Raw genomic sequence first — 12,931 nt, 5'->3', positions numbered from 1 at the left:
TATAAACTTTGTGCATCACCGCAACAGATTTAATCTCCACACCCTGTAATTATTCAGTTTTAGCAGAAGCAGAGCATTGTTAGGTCAAAGTTGATCTTATTTCTGTTTATACACGTGTATTAGAAATAACATGCCCTAATGTGCCATTTTTATTAAATATCCAATTGGATTGGTACATTTTCATTTAGTTTCAGTGTTAACACAGGAAACAACCAGTTTCCCACTCAAATGTCACTCTTCTTCGTCTTATCTCTGTGGATCTGGTAATCCACTTCACCACTGTGCAGTGTGTCCTAATGTCGTCAGCCTGCGTTGATCCCCGTCCAACATTAAACACATGCTTTTGATGCTAATTTAGTTCATTAATACAAGTATTTGTGGTCAAAATTGTATTTTCAGCAGCTGAAAGTCCCAAAGTATTTTTTAAGCTTTTCTCCTGCTTCAGTGTCAGATCTGTGCGATTGTTTTGTGTTGCAGGTGTTCACCGTGTTTTTCTAACACTGTCTGTCAGAGTTTGGCTCACAATTCAGGCCATATGCCGTCTCCATCTTTCTCTCTTCCTCTTCTCCCGCCGCTGCGACGACTTGCCAGAAATGAAAAGTGCGACCAGACCAAAAATTCATGGTTCAGTCCTCGTGCATCAAACCAGCAGCTAAACTTGAGATGGCTGAACCATGACTGCTGCAGGACAGAAAATAATAAAATATGGCTATGGCTCAGTCAGTTTTATAGATATTTAGCTAAAATTAGTTGTGGTAGTAGCAGAGAGTCATGCCTAATATGTACTCTGAGCTCTAACAGATTGCATGCGGTGTTAGTTTAAATCTTTAGCTTACAAGACAGCAGGCGACACGCAGTCACATTAAGAAATGCTGGTTTTACATGAAGTTTGCAATGACAATATAAGCTGTGATAAATCTTCACTCCTCTCTTTCTCTGGTCAAGAGGTCCTTTCTAATATCGTGATTGCACACACATTTGCTACGACAGCTCTCTTTTGATAGCCTATATTCTGCAGCCTCGCTAAGTTTGTGCATTTAAACAATTTCTAAATTTGTGTTGTCGTTTAATTATTGCCCAAAAGCTTCTTTAAAAAAAAAGCACAACAGTGAAAGTTGATAATTGTGACAAATTGTCTGCATTAGTACAGACCAAGTGTGTTTTAACCCACAGCTGAAAATTCAGTTCAGTTCAAATTCAAAAACTTTATTTATCCCCGGGGTGGAATTAAAAGAGGCACGTAGAGCATACATAATATAATACAAAATAAAAATACATGAATAGAAGAAAGTCTAATAGGCATGAGCAATGTACAAATGGGCAGTGATGAAAGAAAATAGTCCTTCAATGACCAAAACTATTTAAATATGTTTTTAAAATGAAAGTCAGCCGTAGTAAGAGTACATGTGAGTACATGAGAGGAAGGCAGGTGGAACAGTGAGGCTACAAGGTCAGAGGTCACAAAGGTGCAGGACTTCAAGGACTTGGGGTCCACTGTCCAGGAAAATGGGGAGTGTGGTAAAGAAGTGAAGAAGAGAGTCCAGGCAGGATGGAGTGGATGGAGAAAAGTTTCAGGAGTGATTTGCAACAAAAGGGTGTCAGCAAAGATCAAAGGAAAAGTTTACAAGACAGTGGTGAGACCAGCTATGTTGTATGGTCTGGAGACAGAGACATGGACAAAAAGACAAGAAAGAACTGGAAGTGGCAGAAATGAAGATGTTGAGGTTCTTCTTAGGAGTGACATGGATGAATAAGATCATCAGAGGTACAGCACAGGTTGAACAACTGGGAGATAAAGTTAGAGAGACCAGACTGAGATGGTTTGGACATGTCCAGAGGAGGGACAGTGGGTATACTGGTAGAAGGATATTAGAAATGCAGCTGCTAGGAAAAAGACAAAGAGGAGATACATGGATGCAGTTAGAGAGGACATGGAGGTAGTTGGAGTGAGGACAGAGAATGATGAGGACAGAGTGAGATGGAGGATGACTCGCTGTGGCGACTCCTGGAGAGGGAACAGCTGAAATAAAAAGAAGAAGATATTATGAGGTTTTTTTTGGTAAAGACTGGAGTGTGTTTGCTTATTTTACAGATGTGTTTGAATTAGTTTGTGCAGATTCTTGGCTCCATCCATGGACTAGTAAAGCTAAACTCACTATATGTTTTGTAAAAAGCCCCATCACTCATTTCAATAACAGTAGCAGCGTTAAAGCTGAACTTGTGTCTTTATATAAAACGTCTGATTAGAGCTGCCGTAGATTCATCAGTCATGATGCTCATCATCTTAATTGCTTCCAGCTTTGAGTAACGAAGTGACATCAGCATCCTCTCCTTGTCTCTTGCTCCTCAGAGTGCTGGAACCCCAACCCTCGCGGCCGGCCTTCGTTCACCAACATCCTGAGGCGGCTGCAGGCCATCGAGCAGTCGTCCATGTTTCAGATGCCTCTGGAGTCGTTTCACTCCTTACAGGAAGACTGGAGGCTGGAGATCCAGCAGATGTTTGATGAGCTCAGAGCCAAAGAGAAGGTGAGAAGTGTGGTGGTAAGATACTACACAAACCTTTAGACAAAAAATATGACACCTGGGGAAGCTACCAGTGGATCTATCGGAACAATTCTGTGTTGTGCACGCTGATATGTTGAAACAAACTGTGACTTTTTATTAGATGAAGTCATCTAGAGGTGGGAAGAATCTCACCATCAGTCTGAGGTGTTGCTGCATGTTAAAAATAACCCAGCAGCAAAGCGTATGTCAAAAGAGATGCTGCTGCTATGCCACAACCCATCTTCTTCTTCTGCTCTTCCTGTCTGCAGGAGCTGAGGTCCTGGGAGGAGGCGCTGGCCCGGGCAGCAGAGGAGCAGAGGGAGCAGGAGGAGCAGCTGAGGAGGAGGGAGCAGGAGCTGACGGAGAGGGAGTTTGACATCGTGGAGAGGGAGCTGAACATCCTGATCCATCAGATGTACCAGGAGAAGCCCAGTGTGAAGAAGAGGAAGGGCCACTTCAAGAAGAGCCGGCTGCTGAAGCTGGGCAGGGACGGAAACAGCATCAGTCTGCCCTCTGGTGGGTGGAACAGAGAACTGCACCCAGATTGAGTTGATTGATGAAGAAAGTTCAGATCAGATAAAAACTTTATTGATCCCGCAGGAAAGTGTTGTGCCAGAGTTTCAATACAAAGGAACGTGCACAAGGAATCACACAAGATCTAAAAATAATAGAGAATATAAAATACCAACAATTAATGTCTAAAGCAGGTCAGGTGCAAACAGTTAAAGAGTTTATTGTGGTGCAGCATTCATTTTATTGTTCTATGTGTAGAAGGGGGGGGGGGGGGGAGTTGAAAAGTTTGATAGTCACAGGGAGGAAGGACTTCAATTCAATTCAATTCAGTTTATTTATATAGCACCAAATCACAACAAAGTTGTCTCAGGGCACTTTACAGGAACATTCACAAACATTAAAGCCAATTAGTAAAGTTCTCTATCTAAGGAATCCAGCAGACAAGATGAATCTTGGCTTTGTCGCAGTCTCCCATCCTGAGCAAGCACAGAGGCAACAGTGGAAAGGAAAAACTCCCTTTTAAAAGGAAGAACCCTCCAGCAGAACCAGGCTCATGACAAGCGGCCATCTGCTTTGACCGGCTGGTTGAGAGGACAGGAAGGAGAGACAGACAAACACAGGATGGTAGGTCCAGGTATAGGTCCAGGTGTATCTGAAAGACAAAAAAACACATGTTAAGGATAGAAAAAAATTATTACAAATACAAAACAGGTTGAGCAGAGTAAGTAAAGACAGTAGCAGAGTGAAAAGTGTGGTCAGTTTGTCCTCCAGCAGTCTAAGCCTATAGCAGCATAACTAAGGGACAGCTCAGGAAACCCAAGCCGACCGTAACTATAGGATTTATCAAAAAGGAAAGACTTAAGCCTAGTTTTGAAACTGGATAATGTGTCAGCCTCACGGACAGAGATTGGAAGTTGGTTCCACAAGAGAGGAGCCTGATAACTGAAAGATCTTCCTCCCATTCTGTTTTTGTAAATTCTAGGAACCAAAAGTAAACCTGCAGTCTGAGAGCGAAGTGCTCTGTTAGGAAAATATGGAACAATAAGATCTGTAATATAAGGTGGAGCCAGTTCTGTGGAGCACCTTGGTGGTCTCAGTCAACGACTGAAGGTGCTGCGGTAGTGTGTCATGCAGGGGGTGTGACTTCAGAGTGGAGGCTGACCGGGTTGAAAATGAAAGAAGCAAAGAAGCACTCACCAATCTTGGTGGATTTTGTTTTATTTTTTAATGTTGCTTCACACGATTGCTGCCAGTTGTTTGATTTTAGTTGGTAAAACCTTTCATGTGGGCTGCACGGTGGATCAGTTGTTAGAGCTGTCGCCTCTCAGTGACAAGGTTGCTGGATCGAATCCCAGCTGGGGGCCTTTCTGGGTGGAGTTTGCATGTTCTCTCCGTGCGTGCATGCATGGGTTTTCTCTGGGTGCTGTTTTCCTCTCACAGACCAAAAACATGTATGTTAGACTGATTGGTAACTCTAAATTGTCCCTAGGTGTGAGTGAGAGAGTGAATGGTTGTTTGTCTCGTTTGTCTCCATGTGTCTCTGTGATGGACTGGAGACATGTCATGGGTGTCCCCTCCTCTTGCACTGTGACTGCTGGATATGGGCACCAGTGACCCCTGAGAAAGGAAGAAGCGTGTAAAGATAATGGATGGATGGATGAAAAATTTGCTACTGTGAATATGAAAACTATTAAAAAGTTAGTTTTGAACAACAGAAAGAAAAAATGATCTATTTGCTAAACATCTAGAATCCATTATCCAACACCAAATTAATAATTAAAATTACCTTTCCGGCAACCAGCATAAATTCACAGTGTACAGGACTGTTCAAATTATTTAAACCACCATTGTTTTCTTTATATCTTGCTTCCAGTGAGTCAGAAACTTACGATGGAGTATTAGGGCCCCGCTAGGAAGGAAAAAACCCCATTACGAACGAGAATAAAGTCGTAATATTACGAGATAAAGTAGAAACAATACAACAATAAAGTCATAATATTATGAGAATAAAGTCGTAATATTATCAGAACTCCGACACTAAAGAGCAGTAACTGTGGTAAAATGATGAATGTTGATGTCAGCAGTGCAACAGCAGGAGGCCCAGCGCACTGTTGCATATGAATTCTTATGATAAACTGAAGCCGTATGACATTGCAATTAATGGCTGCATTGGATTTAGTCATGACATAATGTGGATGGAGGCATATTTCATAAGCAGTGATCCAAAAGTGATCATGGACTAGTTCATAAACACAGCGACTCTCATTGGAGGCTGTCCACAGCAGATGAGCCGACCCAGGACGTATTATGGCTTATTTTTGTAATATTTCGACTTTATTCTCATAATTTTATGACTTTTTTCTCGTAATGTAATTTTTTTATTCTTAGCAGTCATAGACATTGTTGCAATCTTGATTAAAAATATTTATTTTATTGTCATTATTTTTTTGTGCAGATTATGCAGCAGCAATAAAAATAATAAATACAATAGACTCATAATAACAAAAGGCACTCTGACTAATTTCTTTTAATAATGTAAGTGCCTATGTTTGCCTGTACATGTTTGACTGTTAGCAAAATATCTCATGAACTAGTGGATGCAGCCTTATAAAACTCTCAGAAAATAATGTTTAGATAGTCACCTTTGATTTATTATTTTGGAGTCGACCCAATATAAGGTGGCTGCCTCAGCTAACAGATTTTAGCAAACACAAAAATGACCATAACTCAGTCACTTTGATAAATATCTAGAAATAGGATGGTCAAGGTCATGGTTCTTTATTGTCATTCACATCATATGTGGTACATGTGGTGGAATGAAACTGTGTACACAGGGTCCCAGTTACATCCAACAAAAGTAAATTGTAAAAGAAAAACAGTAATAAGATCTAAAATATGAACTAAGAAATGCGCTAAACTAAGAATACACCTAGCACTAGTAGTACAAAAACAATATGCCGAACAACATCAGCAATAACAAGGTGTGGTAGTAGCTGAGTGTCATCCCCAACACGTCCAGATCAGCCAAGGTCTTTGTTTTAAACGTTGACGTGGAAGAATCCTTCCAGGAGCGCTGGTTGCTGTTTGTCTCAAAGGGTTTTTTTGGGACTCGGCTGTTTTTTTAACTTATTTTCTGTCCGGTCCTTGAGCCTGACCATGACGACAACATGCTTTTTTCTCTTTAGGATAATTAGGGAAGTGCAGGAGTAAAGAGAAACTGTTCAGCAGATGAACAGTATTCAAAAGCGTTTCTTTAAGAAACAAGCAGAAACCTGAGAGATCAGTCGCTCCACTATGACATGTTTTCGGCTAACCAACTTTTACAAATCATATTCTTGGTGGTAAATAAACACTATTTGTATGTCAACCTGCGTAATCTTTAGCACTTTGGTAGAAACGGGAATAAACTTTTGATTATTGGAAGCACACTTTCAAACGATGAGCTGTGACTCGAGGTTTGTCCTCCTTGCAGGCTTTGAGCATAAGATCACAGTGCAGGCGTCTCCCGGTGTGGACAAGAGGAAGAACCAGGGGAGCGAGAGCACCACCCCTCCTGCCAGTCCGGGCGTCATTCCCCGCCTGCGAGCCATCAGACGTGAGGACGAACCACGGTTAGGTCTCGTAAAGAAACGCAGCGCGTGTCTTTAATGGGCTCTCGTGTCTCGTAGTGACGCCGAGCGACGGCAGCAAGACGTGGGGCCGCAGCGCCGTGTGTAAGAAGGAAGACCACGCGGCCGGTAAGAAGAATGTGCGCACCTGGGGCCCAAGCTCGACACACCAGAGAGAGCGGGTCGGCGGCGAGGAAAAGTACGTTTACCAGCTGCTTCTGCTGATTTCACTGAAATGTCAACATAAGTGTCACTTCTCTGTCCATGTTATTTGGGTGTTTTAGTTGTTTAATCTGCGGCTGTAAGTCAAACACTTTAGTGCCACTTCACAGTAAATAAGGTCCCTTTTTAAACGATTTATTGATGTTCTATAAATGGGTTATTTGTTCATATGCAAACATTTTATAAAGCAGTTATAAACCTCTGTTCATCCACTGAAGAACGCTCACTAGTTGGCTGCACATTTATTTATTTATTCATCATTTAGATTTTAAATATTAATTCAGTTCAGTTTATTTACATCTCAGGGCACTCAACAGAAACATTCATATACATACAAAAGCCAATTAGTAAAGTTCTGTATCTAAGGAAGCAGCAGACTCGTTGAATCTTCACTTTGTCACAGTCTCCCATCCTGAGCAAGCACAGTGGAGACAGTGGAAAGAAAAACTCCCTTTTAACAGAAAGAAACTTCCAGCAGAACCAGACTCAGGACGAGCAGCCATCTGCTTCGACCGGCTGGTTTGAAAGGACAGGAAGGAGGAACAAACACAGAATGGCAGGTCCAGATGTAGGTGCAGGTGTACCCCCTGTAGGAAGAAAGACAAAAAAACATTTAAGGATAGAAACAATTACAAATACAAAACAGGTACAGTAGAGTAAGTAAAGACAGCAGAAGAGTGAGGAAATGTGGTCAGTTTATCCTCCAGCAGTCCAAGCCTATAGCAGCATAACTAAGGGATAGCTCAGGAAACCCAAGCCGACCCTAATTATAGGATTTATCCAAAAGGAAAGACATAATTCCAGTCTTTAAACTGGACAATGTGTCAGCTTCACAGACAGAAACTGGAAGTTGGTTCCACAAGAGAGGAGCCTGGTAACTGAAAGATCTTCCTCCCATTCTGCTTTTGGAAACTCTAGGAACCACATGCAAGTCTGCAGTTTGAGAGTGAAGTGCTTTGTTAGGAAAATATGGAACCATAAGATTTGCAATATAAAATGGAGCTAGGTTGTTGAGAGCTTTGTAGGTTAGATGTAAGAGTTTGAATTTAGGGAGCCAATGGAGAGAAGCTAAAACTGGAGAGATGCGATCTCTCCCACTAACTCCAGTTAAGACTCTGGCAGCAGCATTTTGGATCAATTGAAGATGTTTTAAAGATTTGGACACCCAGATAATAAACCATTACAATAGTCCAGTCTAGATGTGACAAATGCACGAACCAGTTTTTCTGCATCATTTTTATATAAGATGTTTCTTATTTTAGTGATATTACGCAGGTGGAGGAAAGCGGTTTTGGTAACATTTTTAATATGCGGGATAAAAGACATGTCCTGATCAAAAATAACACCAAGATCTTTCACTTGAGGCCAGATTAATGTCGTCCAGAGAAAGTGAAATATTGAAACAATTGTTCCTAAGATGCTCAGGTCCAAAACCCAAAACCTCCGTCTTATCTGATATCAAACATTTGTCTGTCAGACACCTGCATGTGAGCACAATGAAGATTTATAGACACAAAATATGTTTGGACACATACCGTTGTTTAAATAAAAGAGTAAGTTGAACAACTAGAAATAAATTACACTTACCAGTAACCTAAAATAATAAAAATACAGAAAAAGAAAAGTACAGTACTTTATCTCGCCCAATGCAGCTGTTTTATAAAGTATTTACAAACTTGTGACAAACTTTTTTTTTTATTAAGCCTTTAAAGCCAGGAGGTGAATTTCTGTTTTATAATCATAATTTAATTTATTTTTCCCATGATGGAAGTCTTATTCTGGCAGCACCTGTTGTCTGGTTTAATTATTTTAAACTTATCTCTGTATTTTACACTCATGGTTTGATTTCACAAGGAGTTTCTCTACTTGTAGACTGAAATCACTCGGTGAAGGATGCAAAATTTATTCATCGAGTGCACCGAATCTGGGCAAGTCTCCCAAACACGCACCCATGAGCGCCGGTTTCTCCAGCCTGAACGAAATGGGTGAGCCTTTTTTGATCCGAAACATTCTGTCCGTCACTGAGTCGGTCTAATCTTTTGCTTGTGTCCACCAGAGGAGTGCTCCGAGCTCGAGGAGTCGCCGGGGTCTTTGCTGCCCTCGGACGCCAGCGTGAACGGGGCCGCGGAGGACTCGGGGCTCCTGTGGAGCAGCTTGAGGCCGAACGCGGCGCCTGCTGTTGGAGGCAGCAGCTCCAGTCTGGCGTCCGGAGGCCTGTGGATGGGCGTGAGCCACCAGGACTCGCTTCGCCGCTGCAGCCAGAGGAAGAAGAGCGACACGTTGCTGCTGGGCTGTGCCTCTCTGTTGGCGGCTGTCGGACTGGGGCAAGACCTGCTGCAGCTGGGGAAACAACAGGTGGGAAAACAGCAGCACAACAACGATCTGAAACTATTACTCGACACCAAACAAGCTGGACATCTTGAGCCAGTATCTTATTTTAATCGTAGTTTCCATATTTTAAAAGTAGATTGCACACAAAACCTGACTCCACCTTTATATGTCCCACCCTGGGCCCTTGAGCAAGGCCCTTAACCACCACCATCTGCTCCCCCCAGCGCCCTATGGCAGCTCTCTGCTCCACACAGAGGGAATAAACTTTGTGCGAGTTAGTTAGCTGTGACGACCCGAGGAAGAGAGCATCCGAAAGAAGAAGAAGAAAAAAACTAGATTGCACATGCAAGATGGTGGATGTTGTGCTTTTTTTTTTCTTGAGGAATACCTCTTTAGTTTTGAATGTAATCATTGAAAAAAAATAAGGCATCAGATTATGCCGACACTTTTCATTCATTCATTCAACCTTTATTTAAACAGATAAATCACACGGAGCCTCATTTACAACCTGTTCGGACAGGACAATAAAAAGTGGTGAAAATGACGACGTAGGGTTTGGAGACAAAAATAAAATCCTAACATGCTCTTAATCTTTGGCTGAAGGTTAACAGCATGATAATGAAAAGAACCCTCGCACAACAAGCACATATGATGCTGACATTCTGTGGGGGGTGGGGGACACAATCTTGCTTTTCTAAGACAAATGCTCAGCATGTCTCCTCGTGTTGTTCTCAGGTGCATCAGGATGAGCAGGACCTCCGAGAGGAGCAGCGAAAGAAGAAGGAGGGTCTCTTCCAGCGGACGGGTCGTTTCCGTCGCAGCACCTCCCCCCCCAGCAGAAACCTCTCCCTGTCTCTCTCCAGACATCCGGACTCGGCGCTCGCCTGCATGGACCTGTCTCCTTCTGTAACTCTCCTCTCTTTGTCCTCTTTGTCTGACTGCAACTCCACCAAGTCCCTGATCCCCTCAGACTCGGACGAGTTCCCCCCGACCCCGATGAGCGGGGTCAAAACGCTGGCGGCTCCTCCGGCTCCTGCAGCTCCTGCTCTTAACCCGCTCCTGGACCTGCGGGCCGAGAGCTTCAAGAAGGAGCCCAACCAGTCGCTGACACCCACCCACGTGTCTGCGACCATGGCTCTGAACCGAGGACACAGACGCACCCCTTCGGACGGGGCCATACGACCTCGAGCTCAGACCCTGGGACACCGCAGGACTCCATCAGACGGGAGCATGCCCATGCCTCCCCCACCGGGAGGACCCCACATCACGGCAAGCAAAGGTTCGGAGATCAATGCCTGCTAAAGCCTAAATCTGAAAACGTTGTGTTGTTGTGTAAAATGAAAACTAGAATGAAGTTATTTGCAAATCTTATACTTTATTTATAATGGAACACAGCAAACAAATCCCATTTTTAAACTAAGAAGTTGTTTCATCATTTGGAGGAAATGTGTTTAATTAGTTTGAAATGTAATAGCTCATCTCAGAAACGTTAAGGCGGAGCCATGTTTCTCTCCGTGAAGCGTCTCCTCCTCCTTTAATGACCGTCGGAGGAGCGCAGCTGCCGTAGGGAAACGTTGTCCCGTCCTGCTCTGATGTAGGATTCTGGTTCAACAGGCCTGAGTCTTCTTTGCTGGTTTTAAGTTTCATGACGTACCAGATGTTTTCTATTGGTCTACTGGTTCAGCATCTGGACTGTGCTGTTGTCATGGAGACAGTAGGAGGTTTAGCATCGTCTTGCTGAAATGTGCAAGACCTTCCCTGACAAGTTGAATAGTCCTGGTACAGGCTTATTGAAAGAAAACTACGATGGCGGTGCCTGTCCAAAGTTTTTTTTTTCTTTTTCAATAACTTTTTTCTGTACCGTCCCAATCACGTGAGTGATTTTAAAGTTGACAATAGTTGAAAAAACACGAAAGAGCGCGTTCACGAAAGTCGAACCATGAAGTAGCGAGGGACTTCTGCATTAGACAGAGAAACAGTAAAAACACAATTTAAACGTTCACGAATCCTAAAAAAATGTTTTTCTTTAACGATGACCCCTCTCTCTCTCTCTGTCGTTTTTCAGGAACGTCCGATACCCTGGACGTACCTCGCCTCCCGAACCCCTCCACCATCTACCCACCATCAGTCCCCCATCGCCGTAAAGCTCCCGCCCCCCCGATACCTGACCCGGATCCTAATTGCCTCATTAGCCCCCCGGAGCGACCCAAGACTCTGGAGTTCGCACCCCGTCCGCGGCCCACGCCGGTCCGGGTAAGACCCTGGAAGCTGGGTTCTCTGTCCCAGACCCTGAGCTCCTCGCCGGGCAGCAGCTGCGACAGCCCCCTCGGTTCTGGGGACAGCAGCTCCAGCGCAGTGCGGCCCAACCTCATGGACATGGATGTAGAGGGCCAGAATTTGGACCACACGGTCCCTCTGTGTGGAGAACACTTTTTATTGTGAAAAACATTTAAACAAAAGTTTTATGGATTCTGGCTCGTTCCAGGGCATGAAAACCTCCTGATGTCTGAGCCGAGAAAAGTGCACTCAAGGAAAAATCGCTAAAACATCCCCTCCTCGTCACGTTGTAGGCTAGGCCTAAACCCAAAACCCCGTACGGCAGTCCTGGTTATCTATCTGCATGACGCTGAGAGTCAAAGAGGCCTTTTGAAAGCCTTGACGTGAGCTCACCCACCTTCAGTCTTCACCTCTGTAGAGGCTCTCTCCCCCTGCTGCTCACGATGGGTGGCATGTATTTAAAAAGCCATTAAAAACACCTAAACTAGACTTTGCTAGCTGTTGTCTCCACCCTTCTGCTTTATCCTGTCTTTGCAGATTTGCGCTTTTCTGCTTTCATCTTGTCAGAAACTTCAGTCGTTCAGATCTTTTGAAGATCTGTAAAAAAGGGTTATGAACAGTTAGTGTCTTACCTGTCGTAGATAGCTTTTTGGCCCACCTCAGTTTGGAGAAACTGAGTTAATTTCTGACTGGATTGACAAGCTAACAGCTAATCTGAGTGAGTGTAAGACTGAATTTGGTTGCTGCTGTTCTAAAACAACTCCAGTCTCATACATTTCATAGCTGTTTGTGCAAATGCTATTTTCTAAACTCTCACTTAACCATCAATTTTGCATTCTGTGATTGTAATGGCAGCAAAAATGTGATATTTCTGCAGGAAGTAACCCAGGCTGCAATGATAGTACGACAACTAGCAGCTACTGTGATTAGCTTTTTGAAATAAGCACATAATTTTATAAAAACTAATAGGGATGCACGATATTATTGGCATGGTATCAGTATTGGCCGATATTTGCATTAAAGTTAAATATCGGCCATTCCATCAAATATATATATAGATGTAGGGCAGTGGCTTAAATATGTCAGCAGAGGCTGCCAAGGTGTCATATTTGTTCTGTGGGTTCAGGCAGATGGTGTAATTTGTCCTTCAATGGACACCGTACTTTGGCTTCTGCTACCGTGAGCAGGCAGGATTTCAATCAATGTTTGCTTATGGTTTGTAAGGTGAAGCCGCTGGCAAGTGCATCGAATAAACTTCATGGTCTCAACCACGATCCAAACCACCGTGTGTCTGACTCCTGCCTCACCCTGCACTCCGACAACAACCCTTAATGCACAACGCAGAGCTTTCGGAAGTAGTGAGGTGCCATTTTACACGGATAGGGTTATTTAAGTCACTGCCCCACATCTATACATATATATGTGTGTGTGTGTAT

General features: G+C 43.4%; 1 protein-coding gene across 1 annotated transcript in view; it reads left to right on the top strand.

The window, feature by feature from the left end:
- The window catches only part of map3k10 (mitogen-activated protein kinase kinase kinase 10), a 55,346-nt gene extending 43,344 nt beyond the window's left edge, over positions 1-12,002 (top strand). Inside the window, exons 4-11 of the mRNA XM_037677512.1 lie at positions 2,351-2,526; positions 2,814-3,060; positions 6,530-6,652; positions 6,726-6,864; positions 8,760-8,872; positions 8,944-9,242; positions 9,954-10,497; positions 11,284-12,002. Coding sequence (XP_037533440.1) covers positions 2,351-2,526; positions 2,814-3,060; positions 6,530-6,652; positions 6,726-6,864; positions 8,760-8,872; positions 8,944-9,242; positions 9,954-10,497; positions 11,284-11,660 — 2,018 coding nt within the window. The 3' untranslated portion in view covers positions 11,661-12,002. The remainder of the gene's footprint in view (positions 1-2,350; positions 2,527-2,813; positions 3,061-6,529; positions 6,653-6,725; positions 6,865-8,759; positions 8,873-8,943; positions 9,243-9,953; positions 10,498-11,283) is intronic.
- The last annotated feature ends 929 nt before the right edge of the window (positions 12,003-12,931 follow it).

Source organism: Nematolebias whitei, chromosome 6 (genome assembly GCF_014905685.2).
Source record: "Nematolebias whitei isolate Nwh7 chromosome 6, NemWhi1, whole genome shotgun sequence".
NCBI classification, from domain to species: Eukaryota; Metazoa; Chordata; class Actinopteri; order Cyprinodontiformes; family Rivulidae; genus Nematolebias; species Nematolebias whitei.
This window is presented reverse-complemented; position numbering and strand designations above follow the sequence as displayed.